This window comes from Leucoraja erinacea, chromosome 4, assembly GCF_028641065.1.
Source record: "Leucoraja erinacea ecotype New England chromosome 4, Leri_hhj_1, whole genome shotgun sequence".
Taxonomy (NCBI): domain Eukaryota; kingdom Metazoa; phylum Chordata; class Chondrichthyes; order Rajiformes; family Rajidae; genus Leucoraja; species Leucoraja erinaceus.
Genome location: NC_073380.1, coordinates 8444624 through 8471581, shown reverse-complemented (window position 1 = coordinate 8471581; position 26958 = coordinate 8444624). Strand labels below are relative to the sequence as shown.

At 43.9% G+C, this 26958-nt stretch overlaps 1 protein-coding gene across 3 annotated transcripts in view; it reads right to left on the bottom strand.

Annotated features, from left to right (window-relative positions):
* Nucleotides 1–26958, bottom strand: part of nbn (nibrin) — a 63381-nt gene that overhangs the window by 12787 nt on the left and 23636 nt on the right. For 2 of the 3 annotated variants that reach the window (XM_055633631.1, XM_055633633.1), the window contains 5 exons: nt 12447–12734; nt 10590–11016; nt 6891–7058; nt 4330–4443; nt 4102–4151 (listed from right to left, as the gene is read on the bottom strand). In XM_055633631.1, the coding sequence (XP_055489606.1) occupies nt 4102–4151; nt 4330–4443; nt 6891–7058; nt 10590–11016; nt 12447–12734 (1047 nt within the window). The remainder of the gene's footprint in view (nt 1–4101; nt 4152–4329; nt 4444–6890; nt 7059–10589; nt 11017–12446; nt 12735–26958) is intronic. The other variant, XM_055633632.1, reaches the window with a different exon arrangement.

Genomic DNA, 26958 nt, shown 5'->3' with positions numbered 1-26958 from the left:
TGCAGCGTAGGTTCACGAGATTGATCCCTGGGATGGCGGGACTGTCATATGAGGAAAGATTGAAAAGACTAGGCTTGTATTCGCTGGACTTTAGAAGGATGAGGGGGATCTTATAGAAACATATAAAATTATAAAAGGACTGGACAAACTAGATGCAGGAAAAATGTTCCCAAAGTTGGGCGAGTCCAGAACCAGGGGCCACAGTCTTAGAATAAAGGGGAAGTCATTTCAGACTGAGATGAGAAAAAACTTTTTCTCCTAGAGAGTAGTGAATTTATGGAATTCCCTGCCACAGAGGGCAGTGGAGGCCAAGTCACTGGACGGATTTAAGAGAGAGTTAGATAGAGCTCAGAGTCAAGGGATATGGGGAGAAGGCAGGCACGGGTTATTGATAGGGGACGATGAGCCATGATCACAATGAATGGCGTGCTGGCTCGAAGGGCCGAATGGCCTCCTCCTGCAACTATTTTCTATGTTTCTAGAGGATATAACTTTAAGGTGAGAGGAACAAAGTTTAAAGGAAATGTACGGTGGAAGGTTTTTGGTTAAACAGAGGGTGCCGAGTGCCTGGAATGTGTTGCCGGGGGTGGTTGGTGGGAGGTACAACAGTGGCATTTAAGAGACTTTTGTATGATCAGGTGGACATGCAGGGAATGGAGGGATATGGATTATGTGCAGGCAGGTAAGAGTTAGTCTTGGCATCATGTTTAGCACAAACTTTGTGGGCTGTGGGATTATAATGGAAAATCTCAATAATTTATTTTTCTCATCCTCGGGGGAGGGGTGGGCAGTATATCTCTATAGAGCACCAATTCAAGTGAGGTTTGAATAGAAAGCAAAATTGGCTATTTCTCTTCATTAGTATCATGTGATAATTGGATACATGCATGAATAATTTGAGCCTCAGAATTTGGCAAACAGCTTTTATCGGTATAATGTTATCTCTCAGCAACCAATTTTTTGCTTAGACAGGAAAATATCCTCATATCTGATGTGAATTACATCACCATTTTGCTACATCTGTGTTTGTAGGCAAACATAGTTTTTAGGCAACATTTGCTCATTGCCTTGCAATGTGCAAAGATTGCATTCATTTGTGCAATCTATGTCAATACTTCTTGGCAGAGCTGCAAGTACATGGGAAAAAAATGTAGCAGCGGCCAGTTCTGTGTTCCATAGTTCTACTAACATAGTCACTGCTCTCCTTCCTCAATAATCAATACAGTAAGTATTCTTCCCGCTGCCTCCGCAAGGCCAGCAGCATAATCAAGGACGAGTTGCAACCTGGCCACCCTCTTCTACCATCAGGCAAAAGGTATTGAAGTGTGAAAACGCACACCACCAGATTCAGGCACAGTTTCTACCCATCTGTTATCAGGTAGCTGAATCATCCTATCACAACCAGAGAGCAGTGCGGAACTACTACCTACCTCATTGGTGACGTTCGGACTATCCTTGATCGGACTTTGCTGGCTTTACCTTGCATTAAACGTGATTTCCTTATCATGTATCTATACACTGTAAATGGCTCGATTGCAATCGTGTATTGTCTTTCTGCTGACTGGATAGAACGCAACAAAAGCTTTTCACTGTACCTCAGTACACGTGACTATAAACTAAATAAACTAAACTGAAGCATTTATCTTCTGAACCTATTCCAGAAACAGGTTACTAAACAGAGTTAAGGGCCTGTCCCACTTATGCGATTTTTTCGGCAACTTGCCGACACCCGTCATAGCCGCAGCAGGTCTACGAAAATTTTCAAGATTGAAAATCGAGCGGCGACCAGAAAAAGGTACGATTCATTAGCAACTACTCACGACCATACGTGTCGTGGGGGTACAAGCCCAGTGTCTTTTCAAAACTCTTTAGATTCTGGAGTAGTTCCTGAGGATTAGAGGGTAGCTAATGTAACCCCACTTTTTAAAAAAAGGAGGGAGAGAAAACGGGGAATTACAGACCAGTTAGTCTAACATCGGTAGTGGGAATGGCAGACAGTGACTAGTGGGGTACCACAAGACTCAGTGCTGGGACTCCAGCTATTTATAATATATACTAGACTAAGTGGGACCCATTGGGTCCCAGCATCACACAGGAGGGCTGGTCACCAACGCAATATTCCACCTCTCCACCAATTCCAATACTGCTCGCCAGTGGGGGGGGGGGCTGTCTGTTGCGCTAGTATGGGTGTTGCGGGCTGAAGGTACTGGTTTCCAGAGGGCTAGTATAGACATTGTGGGCCGTATGGATGCTTGGGCAGGAATCCAACTGTTGCAACGATTTTAAAAGCCCAGCCAAGGCAAACAATTGGGCTGCAGCCACCCGCCAACCAAAATTCATTTTGTGAACACAAACTTGTTAAAAAAGGCAAGGCAAACAATTGGGCTGCAGACACCCGACAACCAAAATTCATTTTGTGAACACAAACTTGTTAAAAAGGACTGCAGCCACTTTACAGCCGCATCGAGGGGACTCACCCTTGCCGAGGGGACGTGCGTTCAGTGTTATTCGCAGCTCAGAGAGCCGTGACCTTCTCGCTTCCTGGTCTGGCAGAGACTGAGTGAGGCAAGACACTTCCTGGTTTTATAGCCCGTCCCCCTGCCACCAGCGGGGGCAGCAGAGAGAATGAGGAATTTTGTAAAAACATTAATATCCCTCTCATTTATCATTGACGGAAAAAAATCCTCCGCACGCATACGGCGGAGGGGGGCTCTGAGTGAGGTGGCCAAAAATGACGGCCGTAGGTGACGGCGTTCTCTCGGAAATCGCAGCACAGTCGGCCAAAAGCGGTCAAGATCAGAGATTTAGTAATATATAGATTAATGATTTGGACGAGGGAATTGAATGCAACATCTCCAAGATTGCGGATGACACGAAGCTGGGGGGCAGTGTTAGCTGTGAGGAGGATGCTAGGAGGCTGCAATGTGACTTCAATAGGCTGGGTGAGTGGGCAAATGCATGGCAGATGCAGTATAATGTGGATAAATGTGTGGTTATCCACTTTGGTGGCAAAAACAGGAAAGTAGACTATTATCTGAATGGTGGCCGATTAGGAAAAGGGGAGATGCAACGAGACCTTGGTGTCATGGTCCACCAGTCATGGAAAGTAGGCATGCAGGTGCAGCAGGCAGTGAAGAAAGGGAATGGTATGTTAGCATTCATAGCGAAAGGATTTGAGTATAGAAGCAGGGAGGTTCTACTGCAGTTGTACAGGGTCTTGGTGAGACCACACCTGGAGTATTGCGTACAGTTTTGGTCTCCTAATCAGAGGAAGGACATTCTTGCCATAGAGGGAGCACAGAGAAGGTTCACCAGACTGATTCCTGGGATGTCAGGACTTTCATATGAAGAAAGACCGGATAGACTCGGTTTGTACTCGCTAGAATTTAGAAGATTGAGAGGGGATCTTATAGAAACTTACCAAAATTCTTAAGGGATTGGACAGGCTAGATGCAGGAAGATTGTTCCCGATGTTGGGGAAGTCCAGAACTAGGGGTCACAGTTTAAGGATAAGGGGGAAGTCTTTACGACCGAGATGAAAAAAACATTTTTCACACAGAGAGTGGTGAATCTGTGGAATTCTCTGCCACAGAAGGTAATTGAGGCCAGTTCATTGGTTATATTTAAGAGGGAGTTAGATGTGGCCCTTGTGGCTAATGGGATCAGGGGGTATGGAGAGAAGGCAGGTACAGGATACTGAGTTGGATGATCAGCCATGATTATATTGAATGGCGGTGCAGACTCGAAGGGCCGAATGGCCTACTCCTGCACCTATTTTCTATGTTTCTATGTTTCAAACACTCATCATATGTTAACCCAATCATTCCTGGAATCCTCTGTGTCTTTCTTGGTGAAACATTAGCTGTTTCTCCTTCCATAAACACCACCTGACTGAGTACTTCCAGTATTTTCAGCTCTTCTTTCAGATTTCCAGCACCAGCAACCTGCTATTTTAATGTGCCCATTGTAGTTCAACTTTCCCTTTTAATTTACAGAATGGTAGCTCAAACATCATAGAAAAATTCTGCCAATGATGCAAACATTTTGACCATATGCATTTTTATTAGATCTGTGGTTCAAAAATAAAGGTTAATCCCCTACCTGAACAAATCATCAGCAAGATTCTCTTCCTTAGCTTTCTGGCTCTGATCCTGAATGAAAGAAAGTTTTGAATATGTTACTTCAGAGTTTGATATTTTGTGTAACAACTTAATTCTCCGTCCATAGTTTTCTGTTCTTATGATATAGGTGCTCAGGACTTCCATACATTTAAATTAAAAACAGAATTGTATGCATATAATGACAGAAGCATGTTAATAGAAATCATACCTCCACTTCTTGTCTTAACCACTCCTCCATTTCTGAGCTTGTTTTAGTTTGATAAGCCTTCAGATCCGTGCCCCCAATAATTTTAGGAAGTGCCTTTGCTCCAGGATACAACATCTAGGTGTTAACATAAATAGGTTTTAAAAAAATACTATCGAAACAGCACTTTAATTAATATTTAATTGTTCAAACAAAACTAAAAAGGTTCACAATCAATTAAACAACATTGAATGAAAACAGGAGACCTAATGCAGCAGGTGCTGGAATCCTACGCAAAAAATAAAAATCAAAGTAATGGAGGAACTCAACAAGCCAAGCAGCAGCTACAGAGGGGAATGGACAGACGACGTTTCAGGTCAGAAGCTTTCGTCAGGCTTAATGACATTTCCTCGCTGATTCACCTGCACAGCTTAAATACGTTTCACACCACCAGCTGCATTTAAACTGAAGACTATTTTGTTTTGGCTGAAGACAGAATTGTTGGATTATCTTGTGGGACATGCCCCATTAACCAGTTAGAAAAGCAAGCATCATCATTTGTTATTGCTGTTACAAAGAAGCAATTGGTTCTTCACAGATAGACAGAATCAAAGGTTTACATTTTTAACTAACGAGAGTTAATAATGGCAAAAGAAACAAAATAATAATGAACAAGACAGTGCAGTAAGAGAAATAGAAGAAACAAAAGGTGGGAATAAAAAAAAAAGAGGAAAAGCATAGCCTTTTAATATAAAAAGTTTTAAATCTGTAAAAAAGACTTTAAACCCCTAAAAATCTTAGGTTTATATTTATTATTGTCACATGTACAGAGGTACAGTGAAAAGCTTTGTTTTACATGCTATGAATTAATACTAATGGATTAATGGATAACTGTAATATTAATGCCAAGGAAGCTGAAGCTCTGGACCATTTCCACGTCCTCGGCATTAATGTTGACAGAGGCATGTACTCCACCATGCTTCCTGAAATCAATAACTAGCTCCTTCATATTGCTGACATTTAGTGAGATGTTATTGACAACATTTTACTAAGTTATCCTGTACTTCATCACGTCATTATTTGTGATTCGGTCCACCACAATTAGAGCCGAATTTGGCCGTACAGTGGTGAGTGTGAGCATAATATAGGATATAGAACGCATCCTTGCATGACACAGGTGTTGAGAGTTATTGTGAAGGAGGTGTACATTACTTGTTCATGTCCGTGAGGTCTTGAGCTCTGTGGGTCAGAAAGTGGAGAATCCAGAGCAGAGGGGGGGGGGGGGGGGGGAACTGATTCCAAGGTCCCCAGAGTTTGCATCTGAATATGGATGGATTATGGTACTGAAGGCAGAGCTATAGTTAATAAATAAAAGATAAATAGGGAAGTGAGAGACTAGAAAGTAAATTATTTTAATTTAGGACCTGAGCTTCATTAGTACTTATCAGCAATTTCATCTTTGGAAAAGTACTTAATATTGAATTAACAATTTCTGTGATGGGTTATGGGTGTAAAGGGAATTTACTATGCTAATCCAAGACATTATTTAAAAAACAGGAAGGTTCAAGAAACATTGCCATTTTTGCATCCACCCCCTACAAACTAAGGGCAATGTACAGAGGCCAATTAACCTACAAACCCACGAGTCTTTGGGACGTGAGAGGTCGGGGGGGGCGCTGCAAGCCGGCAGCCCTGTCAGCAGCGTGTTGGTCTTTTCAACTTTTTTTGTTTTTTTAGTATGTTTTAATGTATGTTTTTAATGTTTCTTTGTGTGTCTTGTGTGGGGGGGGGGGGGGGGGGGGGGGGGTAAAGGGGGGGGAAACCGTTTTGGGTCGCCTCCTCCACGGAGAGGCGACTTTTTCCAGGTCGCCTCCCCCGTGGCCTAACCGAGGATTGGGCGCCCTTTCCCGGAGACGCGCTCGGGGCTTTAGCGGCGGGCGCTGCGCGGACTCTCGGCGTGCAGCGGGCGAGCCATCGCTGGGGCTCGCAAGAGGGGAGCGCTCCGTTTCGATGGCCCGTGGCAGCCTGAAGCCGCGGTCTGCAGAGCTCCAGCTGGCGTGGCGTGGCGTTCGCAGCCTGGGATCCCTCGTTAGGGACCCGGGAGAAGAAGCCACCACTGCCGGCCCGCGGCCTACTTCTACTGCGGGCCTGGCGTGGACTTACCATCACCCATGGAGGGGAGCTCCGACCGCCGGCCCTGCGGTGCTTCTGGCTGCGGCGCGGCGGGGACTTTAAATCTTCGACCGCCAGCCTACACCAACCTAAAGCCACGGTCTCCGGTGGGAAGAACCGACTCTGGACTTACCTGGACTTTTACCTGTCTGCACATCTGGACGCCCGCAGCGAATGCTGCGGAGGGTTGAGGTCCCGACCACGGGGGAAATGGAGGTGGACTGGCCAAATTTTGTGCCTTCCACCACAGTGATAACATTGTGTGTTTTTAACGTTGATATTTTTCTAATGGGATAGAGTGGCATTTTAAATGGATTTGCATTTTTAACGCGTACTAATTATTTAGGAAACTGCAATTCCAAAACCTATTTACCTTCTACTATGAAAATAGAGCATATAAAATAAATATTAACCTTTCTAAAATTTTTAAAGTTCTTCAGTTGAGTGTCCTTGGCATTAACAGCAGAGGTAATCTGTGTCTCTTTTCCAGTCTGGCAAACAACAAGCGACTTGAACACTGTTAACAAAAGTTTGCTTGGAATAGTCTCATCATTTTCAGATTGAAGAAGTAATTCCAAATGCTATAAAACAAAGAAAATATTAAATATTAAAGCAACCAATGAACACTTTATTTCAAGGATTCTTTTCATAAAATTGCTATACTTGAAATTACAAAACAATATACTAAATATTTCATAAAATTGCTATACTTGAAATTACAAAACAAAATAATAAAAACGCGGACAGACTGCAGAGGCCGCTGCTGGCCAGAGCCGCACCGGTAGGGCGGCGCGGCTCTGGCCAGCAGCGGCCTCTGCACTCTGTCCGCGTTTTTATTATTTTCTGTCTGTGTTTTAATGTAGTTTTTGTTATTTTTTGTTGGGGTGTGTGTGTGGGGGGGTGGGGTGGGAGGGAGGGGGGGGGAAACTTTTTAAATCTCTCCCTGGACTGGAGACCCGACCTTTTTCTCGTCGGGTTTCCGGTGTCGTTGGGGCCGCAACGAGGAGCGGCCTCCAACAGGAAGAAGCCGGGGACTCTGGTGCTACTCACCGTCGCCGTCGCGGGGCTGGCCGAGACCGGAGCGGTGGAGGAGCGCTGCTGCTGCTGCCGATGCCGCTGCTGAGTCGGAGGCTGCTGCTGCGGGTCTGCGGACGGCGGCGCCGGGAGCCCGCGGCTCCCTGGAGGGAGACCGCTTTTCGGGGCTCCTGCAACGGCGAATTCTCCCGCCCGAGTTGTGGGGTTGAAGAGCTCCTGGAGCGGGGCCTCACTACACCGCCCCGCGCGGCTGGAATGGCCGCGGGACTTTGCGAGCGCACACCGGGGGCTCCAACACCAAGACCCGGTGTGCGACCTCGCACCACCCGGCGTGGCTTCAATGGCCGCGGGACAATCGCCATCGCCAGCCGGGGGCTTTGACTTTGACTCTGACATCGGGGGGGGGGGAGAGTGCAGTGGAGAGATAAGTTTTTTTGGCCTTCCATCACAGCTATGTGATGGATGTTTATGTAAAATGTAATTATGTTGTGTCTGGGGTCTATTTGTGTGTAATGTATGGCTGCAGAAACGGCATTTCGTTTGGACCTCTAGGGGTCCAAATGACAATTAAATTGACTCTTGACTCTTGACTAAAATAATTTGATATGGAGTGTTTTGGGTTGTATAAATAATGGAATAGACATAGTAAAATAGCAAAATACAAGAAGATATCGAAGCATGATGACTCTTCACATGCTGCAATCGGAAAATCTATTGGAATTGATACCTTGCAGCGCCAGAGACCCGGGTTCGATCCTGACTGCAGGTGCTGTCTGTACAGAGTTGGTACGTTCTCCCCATGACCTGCATATGTTTTCTGAGATCTTCGGTTTCCTCCTACACTCCAAAGAAGTGCAGGTATATAGGCAATTGGCTTGGTATAAATGTAAATTGTTCCTAGTGTGTGCAGGATAGTATTAATATGCGGGGATCGCTGGCTGGCACGAACTCGGCGGGCCGAAGGGCCCGTTTCTGCGCTATACGTCTAAACCGTACTAAACTAAAACTAACATCTATAACAACCATCCCACCCCTTTAAATCTCAATTCCCAAACCAGTGGAATTACTAACAACATTCTCTTAAATCTGCTTTCAGGTTTGGTGATTTGCCATCCACCAGGAGCAGCTGACCTCCCAACCCGACCTCTGGATCCAAATGGTTCCGACCATCTAGGCCCATGATGGGACCTACCCCAACCTCAACATTTAGATGAAAGGATTCAAAGTAACATTATCAAATTTGCAGATGACACAAAGCTGGGTGGCAGTTTGAACTGTGAGGAGGATGCTATGAGAATGCAGGGTGACTTGGACAGGTTGGGTGAGTGGGCAGATGCATGGCAGAGTTGCAGTTTAATGTGGACACTTTGGTAGCAAAAACAGGAAGGCAAATTATTATCTAAATGGTGTCAAGTTGTGAAAAGGGGAAGTACAATGGGATCTGGGGGTCCTTGTTCATCAGTCATTGAAAGTAAGCATGCAGGTCCAGCAGGCAGTGAAGAAAGCGAATGGCCTTTATAACAAGAGGAGTTGAGTATAGGAGCAAAGAGGTCCTTCTGTAGTTGTATAGGGCCCCAGTGAGACCACATCTGGAGTATTGTGTGCTGTTTTTGTCCCCTAATTTGAGGAAGGACATTCTTGCTATTGAGGGAGTGCAGCCTAGGTTTACAGGGATAATTCCAAGGATGGCGGGACTGTCGTATGCTGAGAGAATGGAGTGGCTGGGCTTGTATGCTCTGGAGTTTAGGATGAGAGGAGATCTTATTGAAACATAAGATTATTAAGGGTTGGACATGCTAGAGGCAGGAAACATGTCCCCAATGTTGGGGGAGTCCAGAACCAGGGGCCACAGTTTAAGAATAAGGTATAAGCCATTTAGAACGGAGACGTGGAAACACTTTTTCTCACAGAGAGTTGTGAGTCTGTGGAATTATCTGCCTCAGAGGGCAGTAGTGGCCAGTTCTCTGGATACTTTCAAGAAGGAACTAGGAGAAGGCAGGAACGGGGTACTGATTGGGGATGATCAGCCATGATCACATTGAATGGCGGTGCTGGCTCGAAGGGCCGAATGGCCTGCTCCTGCACCAATTGTCTATTGACTCTTATCTGCCTGCAAATAATCCATATTCCTCCATTCCCTGAATATCCATGTCCCCATCAAAAAGTCTCTTAAATGCCACTATGATATCCACCAGCACCCGTGTCAGTGCATTAGGAGCTTACCACCCTGTGTAAAAAACTTGCCTCGCACATGTCCTTTAAACTTTGCCCCTTTCTCTTTAAAGCTGTGCCTTTCAGGATTTGATATTTCCATCCTTGGAAAAAGGTTCCACATGTCTCCCCTATCCATTCCTCACATTATTTTAGATCTAGTCATATACCACGGAAACAGGTCCATTGGCCCAAGTCATACATGCTGACTAACATACACAATCTATGCAAGTCCTATCGCGTTTGGCCCACTACGCGCCTCAACTATCTCCTCTGGCAGCTCGTTCCATGTACCCATGTACTTTTTCAGTGTGAAAAAGTAGCCTCTCAGGGAACGATAAATCAGCCATGATTGAATGACGGAGTAGAGTTGATGGACCAAATGGCCTAATTCTGCTCCTAGAACTTATGAATTTATAAAGTAAGGCAGCCCCACCTCCAAGCTCCTGCCAATATTCTCTGACTTGGATGCCAAGATCCCACTGTTCGTCAATGCTATTGGTCTTCCCATTAATTGTATATTTTCCCCTCATATTTTCAAGGAAAAGCTGCTGAGGATTCTCTTTAGACCCAAAAAGCTGGAGTAACTCAGCGGGACTGGCAGCATCTCTGGAGAGAAGGAATTGGATCGAGACCCTTCCTCAGACCCCCTTCAGTTACTCTTTAGTTACTATTTGGGGGGCTCGTGGCAATTTCTTAAACACAATGATAAGGAACACGACTGGATTTAAACAGCTGTTTCAAGTTTCCAGTCTCTTGTGTCGCCAAGGAAGAAATCTGTTCTTGTGCAGCATCAGTCTAGTATTTAAAAGGATTTTTGCATATCCACACAACAAAGCTATCAGTTTAAGCCAAACTTTACTCACAGATGCTTTGGTCCCATTCTCTGTCGTTAGCTCATCTTTCACCTTGCACTCCAAAACCTCAGCTTCCAAATTCCTCCTTTTACTCACTCGCAGCTGTTCATGTCTGGAAAACATCACATCATCTGCCGGGCTTTCGAATTGCTTTCTTTTTTGTGTTTTAAATTCACAAACCACGTCAGTATTCTCGGGGAACTTTTCTCCTGATGTTTTTTCTTCCTTTAAGGGTCCAGCGTTCCCTTTTGAACACTCAGCAGAGGTTTCTATTTTGAGGCTTTCAGAAATAAATTTGTTCTGCGTGTTCTGACTAGTAAACTCTGAATCTTTCTTCTCCAACGAAGGATCGACATGCATATGATGATCATCAAGTAGATCTGGGTCCTCCATTCTTGCAAATTTCGCCTGGGATACTTCTGTTTCCTCTCTTTCCCTGCATTTATTATATGTATAAAAGTATACATTAAAATCTCTTACTTTCCTTTCTCGCCTTACTAAAAGTAATTCTGCTCAAATAGGCATTGAGGGTCACCAGCATAATCAAGGATGAGTCTCACTCCCGACATACCCTTTTCTCCACTCTCCCATCGGGCAATAGGTATTGCAAATGTCCCCCTCCAGATTCAGTGTTTAGGATGGAACTGCAGATGCTGGAAAATCGAAGGTAGACAAAAATGCTGGAGAAACTCATCGGGCGAGGCAGCAACTATGGAGCGAAGGAAATAGGCAACGTTTCGGGTCGAGACCATTCTTCAGACTGATGTGAGGGTGGGGGGGGGGGGGGGGGGGGGGGGGGGGGGGGAAAAGAAGAAAGGAAGAGTTAGAGACAGTGTCTCTGTCGAAATCTGCGAAGGATGGAACTGCTTTTTTGATTTCAAAATTCCATTGAAACCGTCAACTTGATAGCCTATAGCAAACTGACGTGTAAGTTCTCACACTACCCAGTGTTGCAGTGCTATATTGACAGGTGCCGGAGGTGTTAAGCAGGGGCGTCATTTCAGGTTTTGCTTGGGGGGAGGGGGGGGGGGGCAAGCTAGTCTCCCAAGAGGGTCAAACAAGTTTATAGCCGATCACTACATCCCAGTGTATAACTAGTACAATAAAGCATATAAATACTTAATTTAATAATATGACAAAATATTGCACAGTTGCACATTAATTATCATGAAATATAATTATCAAGCAAGTAGTGAAAAAGACGGTGATCATGTATTTTTACAGAGGTGCTGGCCCAGCACCAACTCACCCTGATTCTCCCGCAGCTCTGGGGCCACACATATACTCGCACACACTCATACCCACCCACTCACAGATTAACTCTGCAGCAGCCACCAGTGGGCCAGAGCCGTCGTCATCTCACCAGAGTCAGCACCAAGCCCAAGAATCTGCTGGGTCCTAGTGCGCTTCCCCCTCCTCCTACAGGGAACGTCGTTAGCAAATATATCTAACAATGTTTCCCGACTACTCTGCATGAATTAATACTTTTATCATAAAAAGTGCTTTTTCAAGGACTTTCAAGGCCCCATGATAAATCCAAGGTCGTTCAAAGCCTTGAAAAACAGAGTTTCAAGTTCCAGGACTTTCAAGGACCGTACGACCCCTGTATACTTTGATCTTGAGATCATCAGAATGCAATTTGCAGTTGGTTATCTGAGTTTGCAAGTAGCATACTAAAACATGTGATTATTAAACTGAGCATGCTAAAACAAATAATGAACCTTTGTTTTAATTAGTGTTTACACAATCAAATTACACACAACTAAATTGAATGGAATTAAACTAAAATTGCATAACCTCGCTGATAAAGAGAAAAAAACACTAGCCAGTTTCAATTGGTAACTTTCTTATATTATGAACTTTCACCTTTTTTTTCCCACTGGATGAAAGAAGTTGCGGATAGAAAGGGATTGATTTTGCGAACTGGAGTTGCTTTTCCTCTGAGCACTCTTGGATTTTGTTGGTGAGGATGTTTTGTTATTAGTAATGGCAAACGTTTGTCTCGTTTCTTCCTTTGCATATTTTACTTCTGTAGAATTTAATGGCCTCATGCTGGATGTTTCATTTACCGCAGAAATGTCTTGTGTAAGCGCTTTGCTGTGCTCTTCCGTATCTAGTGTTTCTTCTATCACGTGCAGTGCGCTTGTGCTTGTTCTGTAAGAGAATTTGACAACACTTGATAAGTTTACCTACAGCTAACTTATCAAATTATTTTCATATCAAATTAACTGTTCCTTTAAAATGTATTAAATGTTTGAAAGGCCTCGACCCATTCCTTCTCTCCAGAGATGCTGTCTGTCCCGCTGAGTTGCTCCAGCATTTTGTGTCTATCTTTGGTTTAAACCAGCATCTGCAGTTCATTCCTATACATCAGGGGCGGAAATCCTGGAGGGTACAGAGGGGACACGTCCCCCCCTGCTTTGAGAGGTGGGGGACGATCCCCCCCCCACGTTTTGTCATCCGGACTTTATCAGTCGCTTTCTAAGGGCTGAATAGGCTCATTTTCGGGGCCTTTCAGCGCCCGTCGTGGCTTAAAATCAAACTGCTGCATCGAGGCTCCCGATGTTGAAGCCCCCGCAGGCCGATGAAAGACCCCGTGAACAGACCGATTCAAGCCCACCGCCGAAGGCCTTGCGTGTGTGCACAGCCGGCAAGAAATTGTGCCCCCACATGTTTTGACAGCGATTTCCGTGCCTGCTACACATTAAATTTTTGGTATATGGTGGCTCCTTTCATGGGAACCGAAACATAAGCAAACAGAAGAGGAAAATATAGATGAGACTGCGGTAGGTAAAATGAGAGAAATTGCTGCAAGGACAAAATATAACCTGGTAGATGAAGCCAGTTGTACAATTGTACAATTTCAGCCTGTGCAGGTTAGGAAAGCTGGCTTTTGGAAAATGGATCGAAAAAGGAAACAATCTAGAAAAGGAGATGAATGTGAGGTGTGCAGTCTAAATCTTGCACAGTGATTTTAATATGACTTTAAATTATGAATAACTGATCAGATTGCCAGCATAGATACAACATACAGAAGATAACTAAATAGGCAATACGGGGAGAAAAGATAGTTACACAGGTAAGCTAGCCAAGAATATAAAGGAGGATAGTAAAAGCTTCTTTAGGTATGTGAAGAGGAAAAAACTAGTTAAGGCCAAAGTTGGATCCTTGAAGACTGAAAAGGGTGAATTTATTATTAGGAAACAAGGAAATGGCAGTCGAGTTGAACAGGTAGTTTGGATCTGTCTTCACTAAGGATGAGAAAAAAAAATCTTCCTAATGTACTAGTGGCCAGAGGATCGAGGGTGGAGGAGGAACTGAAGGAGATTCATATTAGAGAGGAAATGGTGTTGGGTAGACTGATAGATCTCTGGGGCCTGATGGTCTGCATCCCAGGGTACCTAAGGAAGTGGCTCTAGAAATCGTGGATGCATTGGTGATCATTTTCCAATGTTCTAGATTCAGGATCAGTTCCTGTGGATTGGAGGGTACCTAATGTTGTCCCACTCGTTAAGAAGGGCGGCAGAGAGAAAACAGGGAATTATAGATCAGTTAGCCTGACATCGGTGGTGGGGAAGATGCTGGAGTCAATAATAAAAGATGAAATATCAGCACATTTGGATAATCGCAGGATCGGTCCAAGTCAGCATGGATTTAAGAAGGGGAAATCATGCCTCACTAATCTTCTGCAATTATTTGAGGATGTAACCAGGATAATAGGCAAGGGAGAGCCAATGGATGTAGTGTAGCTGGACTTTCAGAAAGCATTTGATAAGGTCCCACATAGGAGATTAGTGGGCAAAATTAGAGCACATGGTATTGGGAGTAGGGTACTGACATGGATAGAAAATTGGTTGGCAGACTGGAAACAAAGGGTAGAAATTAAAGGGTCATTTTCCGAATGGCAGGGAGTGACTAGTGGGGTACCGGAAGGCTCGGTGCTGAGACCACAGCTAGTTACAATATATATTAATGATTTGGATGAAGGGATTAAAAGTAACATTAGCAAATTTCCAGATGACACAAAGCTGGGTGGCAGTGTGAACTGTGAGGATGCTATGAGGATGCTGGGTGACTCGGACAGGTTGGGTGAGTGGGCAGATGCATGGCAGATGCAGTTTAATGTGGATAAATGTGAGATTATCCACTTTCGTGGCAAAAACAAGAAGGCAGATTATTATCTAAATGATGTTAAATTGGGAAAAGGGGAAGTACAACGGGATCTGGGGGTCCTTGTTCATCAGTTACTGAAAATAAGCAGGCAGGTACAGCAGGCAGTGAAGAAATCGAATGGCATGTTGGCCTTCATAACAAGAGGAGTTGAGTATAGGAGCAAAGAGGCAGTGGCGTAGCGTGGGGGGGTCAGAGGGGCGGTTGCCCCGGGCGCTAAATTTTTAGGGGCGCAAAAAAATTGTTGGATAATTTTTTTTAATAAAATGGCAAAAAAAATTGTTCTAAAGGCACGCTGCACCTCTTTGGCAGCCTTCCCCTGAATTATTGTAATAAAGTGTAATTTTTATTGCCATTTTATAAAAAAATTTTATCCAACAATTTTAACCAACCAGCGATCTCCGCACACAAACTTGGGACAATTTACACTTATATCAAGCCAATTAGCCTACTGCCTACAAACCATTACATCTTTGGAGTGTGGGAGGCAACCGAAGATCTCGGAGAAAACCCACGTGGTCATGGGGAGAACGTACAAACTCCATACAGACAGCACCCGTAGACAGAATATATCTCAGCCATAATGTCTAAAAGAAAGGAATCTGGTGCCCAGGGCAGGAAAAGACGAAAATCAGAACAAGAACAGCTTGCTAAACTAACTGGAAGTCTTGACAGATTTATTGTGAACAGATTTATTGCTGATAGCACCAATGATGAAAGTACACCAGAATCTGTATGTCCAGATAATCACTGCCCATAAACTGTTCACCTTCTGCTTTAGAAGCAGAGACAGCTTTGCCTGAACATGCTTCAACATCTGGGCAGTCAAGTGCTCTTTCAGAGCATATTGATATGAAAGATTTCACTGATATTGGTTATTGGCCAGAAAATGTAGATAAAACTTTGAAAAATGAACTGGTTAAAAGAGGGACGTCTGAACTAGAGAATAAAGATGCATTTTTTCCAAGAGATAATAATGGCAGATCATTCTCTAAGGATTGGTTTTAAATGAATTTAGATAATGGTGACAGTTTTAAGAACACGGTTGCTGTATTCGCTGGTGAAATGTGCTGTATATTGCTTTCCTTGCATGCTTTTCCAAAAAAATAAAGGAAGAAGTTCTTTTGCACAGCCAGATGGATTTAAAACATGGAAAAAGCGAAACCCCAGAGTATTAGATCATGAAAAAATTTGCCATCACGTCGAAGCATTTGAAAAGTGGAAAGAACTTAAAATGCGACTACAGAAATGTGAAACAATCGATGCTGCTGTTCAGATAGAACAACAGAAGTCGTTTGAGAAATGAAAAGCTGTATTATCAAGAATTCTTGATTGTGTGCTGTATTTAGCCAGACAATCCTTACCCTTGCGTGGTCACTCAGTAGATCTAAGTGCAAGTGATAACTGTGGAAATTTCCTTGAAGTTTTCAAGTTACTTGCCAAATATGACCCAGTTGCTAATCAACATCTTCACAAAGTTCAACAAGCAGATGGCAATGTCGTGTCTTATCTTTCTCCACAGAGCCAAAATGAGTTAATCCAACTATAACCATATAACAATTACAGCACGGAAACAGGCCATCTCGACCCTTCTAGTCCGTGCCGAACACATATTCTCCCCTAGTCCCATACACCTGCGTTCAGACCATAACCCTCCAACCAGACTGATTCCTGGGATGTCAGGACTGTCTTATGAAGAAAGACTGGATAGACTTGGTTTATACTCATTAGGAGTTTAGGAGATTGAGAGGGGATCTTATAGAAACTTACAAAATTCTTAAGGGGTTGGACAGGCTAGATGCAGGAAGATTGTTCCCGATGTTGGGGAAGTCCAGGACAAGGGGTCACAGCTTAAGGATAAGGGGGAAATCCTTTAAAACCGAGATGAGGAGAACTTTTTTCACACAGAGAGTGGTGAATCTCTGGAACTCTCTGCCACAGAGGGTAGTTGAGGCCAGTTCATTGGCTATATTTAAGAGGGAGTTAGATGTGGCCCTTGTGGCCAAGGGGATCAGAGGGTATGGAGAGAAGGCAGGTACGGGATACTGAGTTGGATGATCAGCCATGATCATATTAAATGGCGGTGCAGGCTCGAAGGGCCGAATGGCCTACTCCTGCACCTAATTTCTATGTTTCTATACCTTTCCCGTCCATATAACTATCCAATTTATTTTTAAATTATAAAAACGAACCTGCCTCCACCACCTTCACTGGAAGCTCATTCCACACAGCCACCACTCTCTGAGTAAAGAAGTTCCCCCTCATGTTACCGCTAAACTTCTGTCCCTTAATTCTCAAGTCATGTCCCCTTGTTTGAATCTTCCCTACTCTCAGTGGGAAAAGCATATCCACGTCAACTCTGTCTATTCCTCTAATCATTTTAAAGACCTCTATCAAGTCCCCCCTTAACCTTCTGCGCTCCAAAGAATAAAGCCCTAACTTGTTCAACCTGTCTCTGTAACTTAGTTGCTGAAACCCAGGCAACATTCTAGTAAATCTCCTCTGTACTCCCTCTATTTTGTTGACATCCTTCCTATAACTAGGCGACCAAAATTGTACACCATACTCCAAAATTGGCCTCATCAATGCCTTGTACAATTTTAACATTACATCCCAACTTCTATACTCAATGCTCTGATTTATAAAGGCCAGCACACCAAAAGCTTTCTTTACCACCCTATCTACATGAGATTCCACTTTCAGGGAACTGTGCACAGTTATTCCCAGATCCCTCTGTTCACCTGCATTCTTCAATTCCCTACCATTTACCATGTACGTCCTATTTTGATTTGTCCTGCCAAGATGTAGCACCTCACACTTATCAGCATTAAACTCCATCTGCCATCTTTCAGCCCACTCTTCCAACTGGCATAAATCTCTCTGTAGACTTTGAAAATCTACTTCATTATCCACAACCCCACCTATCTTAGTATCATCTGCATAATTACTAATCCAATTTACCACACCATCATCCAGATCATTGATGTACATGACAAACAACAGTGGACCCAACACAGATCCCTGTGGCACCCCACTAGTCACTGGCCTCCAACCTGACAAACAACCATCCACCATTACTCTCTGGCATCTCCCATTCAGCCACTGTTGAATCCATCTTGCTACTCCTTCATTAATCCCCAACCATTGATCCTTCTTAACCAACCTTCCGTGAGGAACCTTGTCAAAGGCCTTACTGAAGTCCATATATACAACATCCACTGCTTTACCCTCATCAATTTCCCGAGTAACCTCTTAAAAAAATTCAAGAAGATTATTCAAACATGACCTTCCAGGCATAAATCCATGTTGACTGTTCCTAATCAGACCCTGTTTATCCAGATGCTTATATATATTATCTCTAAGTATCCTTTCCATTAATTTGCCCACCACTGAAGTCAAACTAACAAGTCTATAATTGCTAGGTTTACTCTTAGACCCCTTTTTAAACAATGGAACAACATGCGCAGTACGCCAATCCTCCCTGCACTATTCCCGTTTCTAATGACATTTGAAATATTTCTGTCATAGCCCCTGCTATTTCTACACTAACTTCCCTCAATGTCCTAGGGAATATCCTGTCCGGACCTGGAGACTTATCCACTTTTATATTTCTCAAAAGTGTCAGTACTTCCTCTTCTTTGATCCTCATAGTTTCCATAGCTACTCTGCTTGTTTCCCTTACCTCACATAATTCAATATCCCTCTCCTTTGAGAACACCGAAGAAAAGAAATTGTTCAACTACTTGGTGATCACATCCGAACAGATATCTTTCAAAGAATTTTAAAGGCCAAGTATTACTCTATCATGTTTGATAGCACACCAGATATTTCGCATACCGACCCAAGTAATTAGGTATGTGCATATTGAAGATACAGAAGTCACAGTTGAGGAGTCCTTTATCGACTTCATTCAGTTACATGGTAAATCAGCTAATGAAATTACAGAACAAATTTGTGACAAGTTGTAAGCAGATGGTCTAAAACTTGAGTACTGCTATGGACAAGGATATGATAATGCTGCAACTATGGCTGGCCACAGACGTGGTGTTCAGAAACATATTCTAGATATAAACCCCTAGGCAGTGTTTGTGCCATGTAACAATCACTCACTTAATCTTGCTGGTGTACATGCAGCTAGCGTTGGAACAAAATATGTGACTTTTTTTGGCACTGTGCAAAAAGTGTGCCCACTTTTCTCAAGCTCTACACACAGGTGGGGTGTTCTTAAAGAACATGTGCCAGTTAATGTGAAGCGATCCTGTGACACAAGATGGAATTCAAAGCATGAAGCTGTACACGTTCTTGCTGAGTACACTGAAAAAATAATAGAAGCTTTGGAAGTCTTGAGGGATAGATTAGAAGAAACCTCAGAAACCAAAGAAGATGCAGGCAGTTTGTTAGTTTGCATTATGACCTATCCTTTCTTTGCATTCCTTTATTTTTGGAGCCCAGTGCTTACTGAAGTGAATGACGGTCAGATATACCTACAACAAAGAGGACTTGGACTTGATCAATGTGTTCAAAAGCTAAAAGCATTGACTCTATTTTGTGAGGAAAAGCGTGATTCTCTAGTCACAGAGGTAGCTGAGAGAGCTATGCAGATATGCAATACATATAATATTTCTACAGAAAGAAGAATTGGAAGACAAAAGAAGATATCAGGTGAAAAAAGTAGTGATTCTGGCTTAAGTTTAATTCAGGAAACACGTCGGGAACAACTTGAGGCAGTAGATAAGCTAACAGCTGAAATTACAAAACGTACAGTACACTTCATGAGCTATTTGCTTTTCTGCAAATTCAAACATTGTTAGATGCAAAAAAAGATGACTTAATTGTTCGACACATTCAGCATTTATGTGTGAAATATTCTGACTTGAATGCTACAGCCATGACTGCTGAAGTACATTGTATTAGATGCCATATTGCTTTATTTAAATAAGTTCATCCAGAAGAGAGCATTTCTACATGGACAGCTTTAGATTTGCTTTGCTGGATAATTAAGTGGAAGCTGCAAGAAAGTTTAACTAACATTGTTGTGGCACTGAGAATTTTTTTAACAATTACTGTGTCCAATGCTAGTTGTGAAAGGGGTTTCTCCAAATTAAAGTTAATAAAGACATATCAGCGATCAACAATGAGCCAGGAAAGATTAAGTAACCTTGCAATTTTGTCTATTGAGAGAAATTTCCATGTAAATTTTGATAGTGTAATTGAAAAATTTGCAAGAATGTAAATTTTAATAGTGCAATATAATTTAATGTGTTCTGAATATTATCCGAACACTTTGTAATACTTTTATTGGAACCAGTAAAATTTTCAAAGCTTAAGGATAAGGCAAATCATTTGACAATGAGATGAGAACAACTTTTTTTAATGCGTTCTGGAACTCTCTCCCTATTTGAGGCCAGTTCATTGGCTATTTTTAAGAGGGACTTAGATGTGGAACCTGTAAAATCAGTTGTTACAATTACGGGATACTGAAATCAATGACCATATTAATGGCAGCAAAGAAATGGCCTACCTAATTTCTATTTTATAAATCTTGAAATAAATAAATGGCTGCAAAGAAGTTTTTTATTTTAAAATAAATAAATACATTTTATGCAAGTGTAATTATAGTAACAAGTAGCCTTTATTGTCATTCAGACCTTGTGGTCTGAACGAAATTTTGTTGCCTTGCAGTCCTACATATAGTAAAAATGACAAAACACACAATAAACACAAATTAACATCCACCACAGTGAGTTCACCCGGCACCTCCTCACTGTGGTGGAAGGCAAAAGTCTTAAGTCTTTGTCTCATCCCTTCTTATTCTCCCTCTGTGCCGAGGCCGCTGCCGCTGTCCCAGCCGCCGCTGTCGTCCACTGGGCCCGCGGTTGGGTCGAGTGGCCGCTGCCGCCGGAACGTGCCCCAGCTCCGAGTTCTGGTCGCCGCTGTCCCAGCTCCGAGGCCAGGTCGCCGCTGCCACTGCTCCAGCTCCGATGCCGTGTGGCCGCTGCCGCTGCCCCCGCCCCGAGGCCAGGCCGCCACTGTCGCTGTCCCCGCTCCGAGGCCAGGCCGCCGCTGTCAAAGCCGCTGCTGCCCTGCCCAGCTCCGAGTTCTGGTCACCGCTGCCGCTGTCCCAGCTGCCGCTGCCCCCAGGCCGCTCCCCCGCTCCGAGGCCAGGCCGCCCGCTGTCGCTGCCCCCGCTCCGAGGCCAGGCCGCCCGCTGTCGCTGCCCCCGCTCCGAGGCCAGGCCGCCCACTGTCGCTGTCCCCGCTCCGAGGCCAGGCTGCCCGCGCTGTCGCTGCCCCCGCTCCGAGGCCAGGTCGCCGCTGCCGCTGCCCCAGCTCCGAGGCCGCCAGCTCCGCCATTAGGCCTCGGCGCAGGCGGAGACGGGGGATACGACAAAAGAAGTCGCATCCCCCGAAGGAAGAGACCAAAAACGTGTTCCCCCCCCCCCCCCCCCCCCCACATACACAACATAATAAACCAAAAATCAACTAAACAGGACAAAAGAACAACACAAAAAAAGAAAAAAAAAAAAACAGACAGACTGCAGGCGAGCCGCAGCTGCTAAGGCAGCGCCGCCATCTTTTTGTTAGGTTGAGAAAATAAATACAAAACTTGGATTTATAACAGCTCATGGGCCATGGATAGCCGCTAATGAGGCGCAATATTTTAAACTGCCCCGGGCGCTCAAAACCCACCCTACACCACTGCAAAGAGGTCCTACTGCAGTTGTACAGGGCCCTAGTGAGACCACACCATAAGGTGCATAAGGTTCATTTATTGTCACATACAACAATTGGTGTAGTGAAATTCACGTTGCCAGGAGTATTGTGTGCAGTTTTAGTCTCCAAACTTGAGGAAAGACATTCTTGCTATTGAGGGAGTGCAGCGTAGGTTCACGAGTTTAATTCCTGGGATGGCGGGACTGTCATATGTTGATAGCTTGGAGCGGCTGGACTTGTACACTCTGGAATTTAGGTGGATGAGAGGGAATTTTATTGAAACATAAGATTATTAAGGATTTGGACATGCTAGAGGCAGGAAACATGTTCCCAATGTTGGGAGAGTCCAGGACCAGGGGTCATGCTTTAAGAATAAGTGGTAATCCATTTATATAGAAAATAGGTGCAGGAGGCCATTCGACCCTTCGAGCCAGCACCGCCATTCATTGTAATCATGGCTGAACGGAGATGAGGAAAAACATTTTCACACAGAGAGTTGTGAGTGTGTGTAATTCTCTGCCTCAGAGGGCGGTGGAGGCTGGTTCTCTGGATGCTTTCATGAGAGTTAGATAGAGCTCTTAGGGACAGCGGAGTTAAGGGATATGGAGAGAAGGCAGGAACAGGGTACTGATTGTGGATGATCAGCCATGATCACATTAAATGGCGGTGCTGGCTCGAAGGGCCGAATGGCCTACTCCTGCACCTATTGTCTAAATTCAATAGCTTCCGTCAATACGCAAGGATGTCTAAAATCATTGGTTTAAAGTGAGAGGGAGGAGTTTTAAAGGAGATCTGAGAGAGATATATTTTAGACAAAGAGAGGCTGTATCTGGGAAGTGCTTTGAGAGGTGCTGGAAGCAGGAACAGCAACACCATTTAAGAGCCATCTGTACAGGTGCTTGAATGAGCAAGGCATAAAAGATATGGAATAAATGCCTCTAAATGAGATTAGTATAGAGGCATGATGGTCAGCATGTGTGGGCGGAAGGGCTTGTTTCTCTGCTGTGCAGTTCTATAATCGTTTTTGATACACAAGAGACTGCAAATGCATGAATCTGGAGTTGCAGCAAACAATTTGTAGGAGTAACTCGGTTGGCGGACAGGAATCGGCGACACCTCAAGTCAAAACCCTGTAATGTTGTATGTAATGTTAAAATTGTACAAGGCATTGGTGAGACCAATTCTGGAGTATGGTGTACAATTTTGGTCGCCCAATTATAGGAAGTATGTCAACAAAATAGAGAGAGTACAGAGGAGATTTACTAGAATGTTACCTGGGTTTCAGCAACTAAGTTACAGAGAAAGGTTGAATTAGTTAGGTCTTTATTCTTTGGAGCGCAGAAGGTTAAGGGGGACTTGATAGAGGTCTTTAAAATGATGAGAGGGATAGACAGAGTTGACGTGGATAAGCTTTTCCCATTGAGAGTAGGGAAGATTCAAACAAGAGGACATGACTTCAGAATTAAGGGACAGAAGTTTAGGGGTAACATGAGGGGGAACTTCTTTACTCAGAAAGTGGTAGCTGTGTGGAATGAGCTTCCAGTGGAAGTGGTGGAGGCAGGTTCAATTTTATCATTTAAAAATGAATTGGATAGGTATATGGATGGGAAAGGAATGGAGGGTTATGGTCTGAGTGCAGGTAGATGGGACTAGCGGAAAATAAGTGTTCGGCACGGACTTGTAGGGCCGAGATGGTCTGTTTCCGTGCTGTAATTGTTATATGGTTATCATTTCTGTGAACGTCAACAATCCCCTTCCTCCGCAGATGTGACTGAACCCAGTGAGTTCCTCCAGCAGACTCTTTGCTACTCGTTGACTCTTTGTACCGTCACAAACTACAATAATAGGGTTGAGTGGCAGAATAAGCCCGACGTTGAGACAACTGCTCCATCTACTGTTACAAAGTATAAAAGGGAATTACTGGTAAGGCTCAGCATATCAGACAGCATGTGTGGAGGGAAAAACAGAGTTTTCGCTTCAGATCAATGGCAAAAAGCCATTGACTGAAATATTAACTCTGCATCTCTCTTCACAGTGTATGTAAAAATATAAAAAACTTGTTACTGAAAATCTGACATAGAAAGTGAAAATTATGGAAACATTCAGCAGTTAGGCAGCTTCTTGAAATGAGAATCAGTTAACATTTCTGGTCCATTCCAGTCACATCTGCTCCCATGAGGCTTTCCATTCTAGAACATCCATGATATCCTTGTTCCTTAGTAAACGTAGTTTCCCCCCTGCTGTTATGAATGGATCCTGTGTCTCTAAGTTCTGCCTCGCTCCCCCTTCCCTTAACCCGAACAAGGATAGTGTTCCGCTGATCCCTATTTTACACCGCGCCAAACTCTATATCCAACACGTCATCCAAGTCAAGTGAGTTTATTGTCATGTGTCCCTGTATAGGACAATGAAATTCTTGCTTTGCTTAAGCACACAGAAAATAGTAGGCATTTACTACAAAACAGATAAATGTGTCCATATACCATGATATAAATATATAAATATATACACACATGATCCTCTGACAATCCCGCCCAATAGACAATAGACAATAGGTGCAGGAGTAGGCCATTCGGCTCTTTGAGCCAGCACCGTCATTCAATGTGATCATGGCTGATCATCCCCAATCTGTACCCCGTTCCTGCCTTCTCCCCATAACCTGACTCCTCTATCTTTAAGAGCCCTATCTAGCTCTCTCTTTAAAGTATCCAGAGAACCGGCCTCCACCGCCCTCTGAGGTAGAGAATTCCACACTCACAACTCTCTGTTAGAAAAAGTGTTCCCTCGTCTCCGTTCTAAATGGCTTACCCCTTATTCTTAAACTGTGGCCCCTGGTTCTGGACTCCCCCAACATCGGGAACACGTTTCCTGCCTCTTAACATGTCCAAACCCATAATAATCTTATATGTTTCAATTAGATCTCCCTCTCATCCTTTCAAACTCCAGAGTATACAAGCCCAGCCGCTCCATTCTCTCAACATATGGCAGTCCTGCCATCCCATGAATTAACCTTTTAAACCTACGCTGCACTCCCTCAATAGCAAGAATGTCCTTCCTCAAATTAGGGGACCAAAACTGCACACAATACTCCAGGTGTGGTTTCACTAGGGCCCTATACAACTGCAGAAGGACCTCTTTGTTCCTAAACTCAACTCTTGTTATGAAGGTCAACATGCCATTCGCTTTCTTCAATGCCTGCTGTACCTGCATGCTTACTTTCATTGACTGATGAACAAGGGCCCCAAGATCCCATTGTACTTCCCCTTTTCCCAACTTGACACCATTTAGATAGTAATCTGCCTTCCTGTTTTTGCTACCAAAGTGCTCACATTTATCCACATTAAACTGCATCTGCCATGCATCTGCCCACGCACCCAACCTGTCCAAGTCACCTTGCATTCTCATAGCATCCTCCTCACAGTTCACACTGCCACCCAGCTTTGTGTCATCTGCAAATTTGCTAATGTTACTTTGAATCCTTTCATCAAAATCATTGATGTATATTGTAAATATACTACCTGCCATTCTGAAAGGGACCCGTTAATCCCTACTCTTTGTTCCTTTCTGCCAACCACTTCTCTATCCATGTCAGCACTCTACCCCCAATACTATGTGCCCTAGTTTTGCCCACTAATCTATGTGGGGCCTTATCAAATGCTTTCTGAAAGTCCAGGTTCACGACATCCACTGGCTCTCCCTTGTCCATTTTACATCGGCGAGACCAAGCGTAGACTCAGCAGCTATTAGACTGAACACTTGCGCGTGGTCCGCCAAGGCCTGCTGGATCTCCCAGTTGCTAGACATTGTAACTCACATTCCCATTTCCAATTCTGACCTTTCTCCTCTGGGCCACCTCCATCCTCCTCCCCTTCTAGCTATGTTCCTTAAGCAAGTCACACTTTTCTCCTTATCTCACACCTATTGAGTTTTTAGCTTTGGCTGTTGTCCAACCATCTGCCTATCAAACCCCACCCTCCCTCCTGTATCCACCTATTACTTGCCAAGCTTTGTCCTGCCCCTCCTCTATTTCAGCTTTCTCCTCCCACCCACCTGAATCAATCTGAAGAAGGGTCTCGACCCAAAATGTCATCTATCCCTGTTCTCCAGAGATGCCGCCTGACCAACTGAATTACTCCAACACTTTGTGTCAACATTTCAGGTCATGGAGTGATACAGCATTAAACTGGCCCTTCGGCCCAATTTCCCCATGCCGACCAAGATGCCCCCTGCCACAAATCTGCGGGGGGGGGGGGGGGGGGGGGGGGGAAACTGTGCCACCAAGGACACCACTGTAAAATAATAGCACTGGAACATTTTGATCCATTAACAGTCAATCCACACAACAAATTTAACAGTAGCTTCCTCCTTCCTTCTCTATTACAATATTTTAATTCAAAATCCCGTTTAAATACTGTGATGCAAGTTCATTTCAATAGTTGTTTATGATGGGACCCGTATTGTTCTAACGTTAAACCAAGGTTATCGTTCTCTTTTTACCAAGGGAACAATCAACATAAATAGGACAGGTTGGCCGGTGTGGACAAGTTGGGCGAAGGGCCTGTTTCCACACTGTATGACTATGACAAATATTTGTCTCTATTTTCCCTCATATTCCTTCAGATTATCAAATAGGTCCATTTTTCTCTGCGCCAATGAAGTTTTAGATTTGCAAATATTTTGAAACTATTTTCTGAAATGAATGCAATACCCAAATAAATCTATTTTGCATTTTTTCCAAAGCTCAAACATGCCTTCTGAAGTTTTGAGCACAAGACCACAAGAAGATGTGACGCACTCAATCAATGAAAGGCGGCAAACAGCCACTAGCCACAAAAGCGGCAAAGAGCTTTTTACGGAACAGTACAGAAAGTGAACAGACAACCATATATGTCTGCGACAGAAATGACAGCTTTTGCATTGAATAACTCACGTCATACAGCTGCATACATCTTTAGACGAACACACACACACACACACACACACACAGAGACACACACACACACACATACGGGCCAGAGCTCACCAGAGTTCCAGGCGCAGCACTCGGCCCACAACTTTCACAATAAGCTTCCTCTGCTGGGTCCTAGTGCTCCACCCATCCTGCAGGGAATCTCTGCAGTGATGGGTCTTCCCCGACCACACACCCGCTAGTTAAAATTCCCCGCTGTTCATCTTGGCATTTTTATTTTATTTTTTTAAAAGAGGTCCCGGAGCAGTGCTCATGTGAGCACTGGCAGCACAAAAAGTTTAAAAATCAGATTCATTGCAAGGAAAAAAAAGACATTCCAATTTCTACACTGGTTAACTGCACAAATGGAATGGTCAGGTTACAGTTTGCCAAGAAGTACTTAAAAGAGCAACCACATTTCTGGAAAAAAGGTCTTGTGGACAGATGAGAAGAAGATTAACTTATATCAGAGTGATGGCAAAAGCAAAGTATCGAGGAGAGAAGAAACTGCCCAAGATCCAAAGCATGCCACCTCATCTGTGAAACA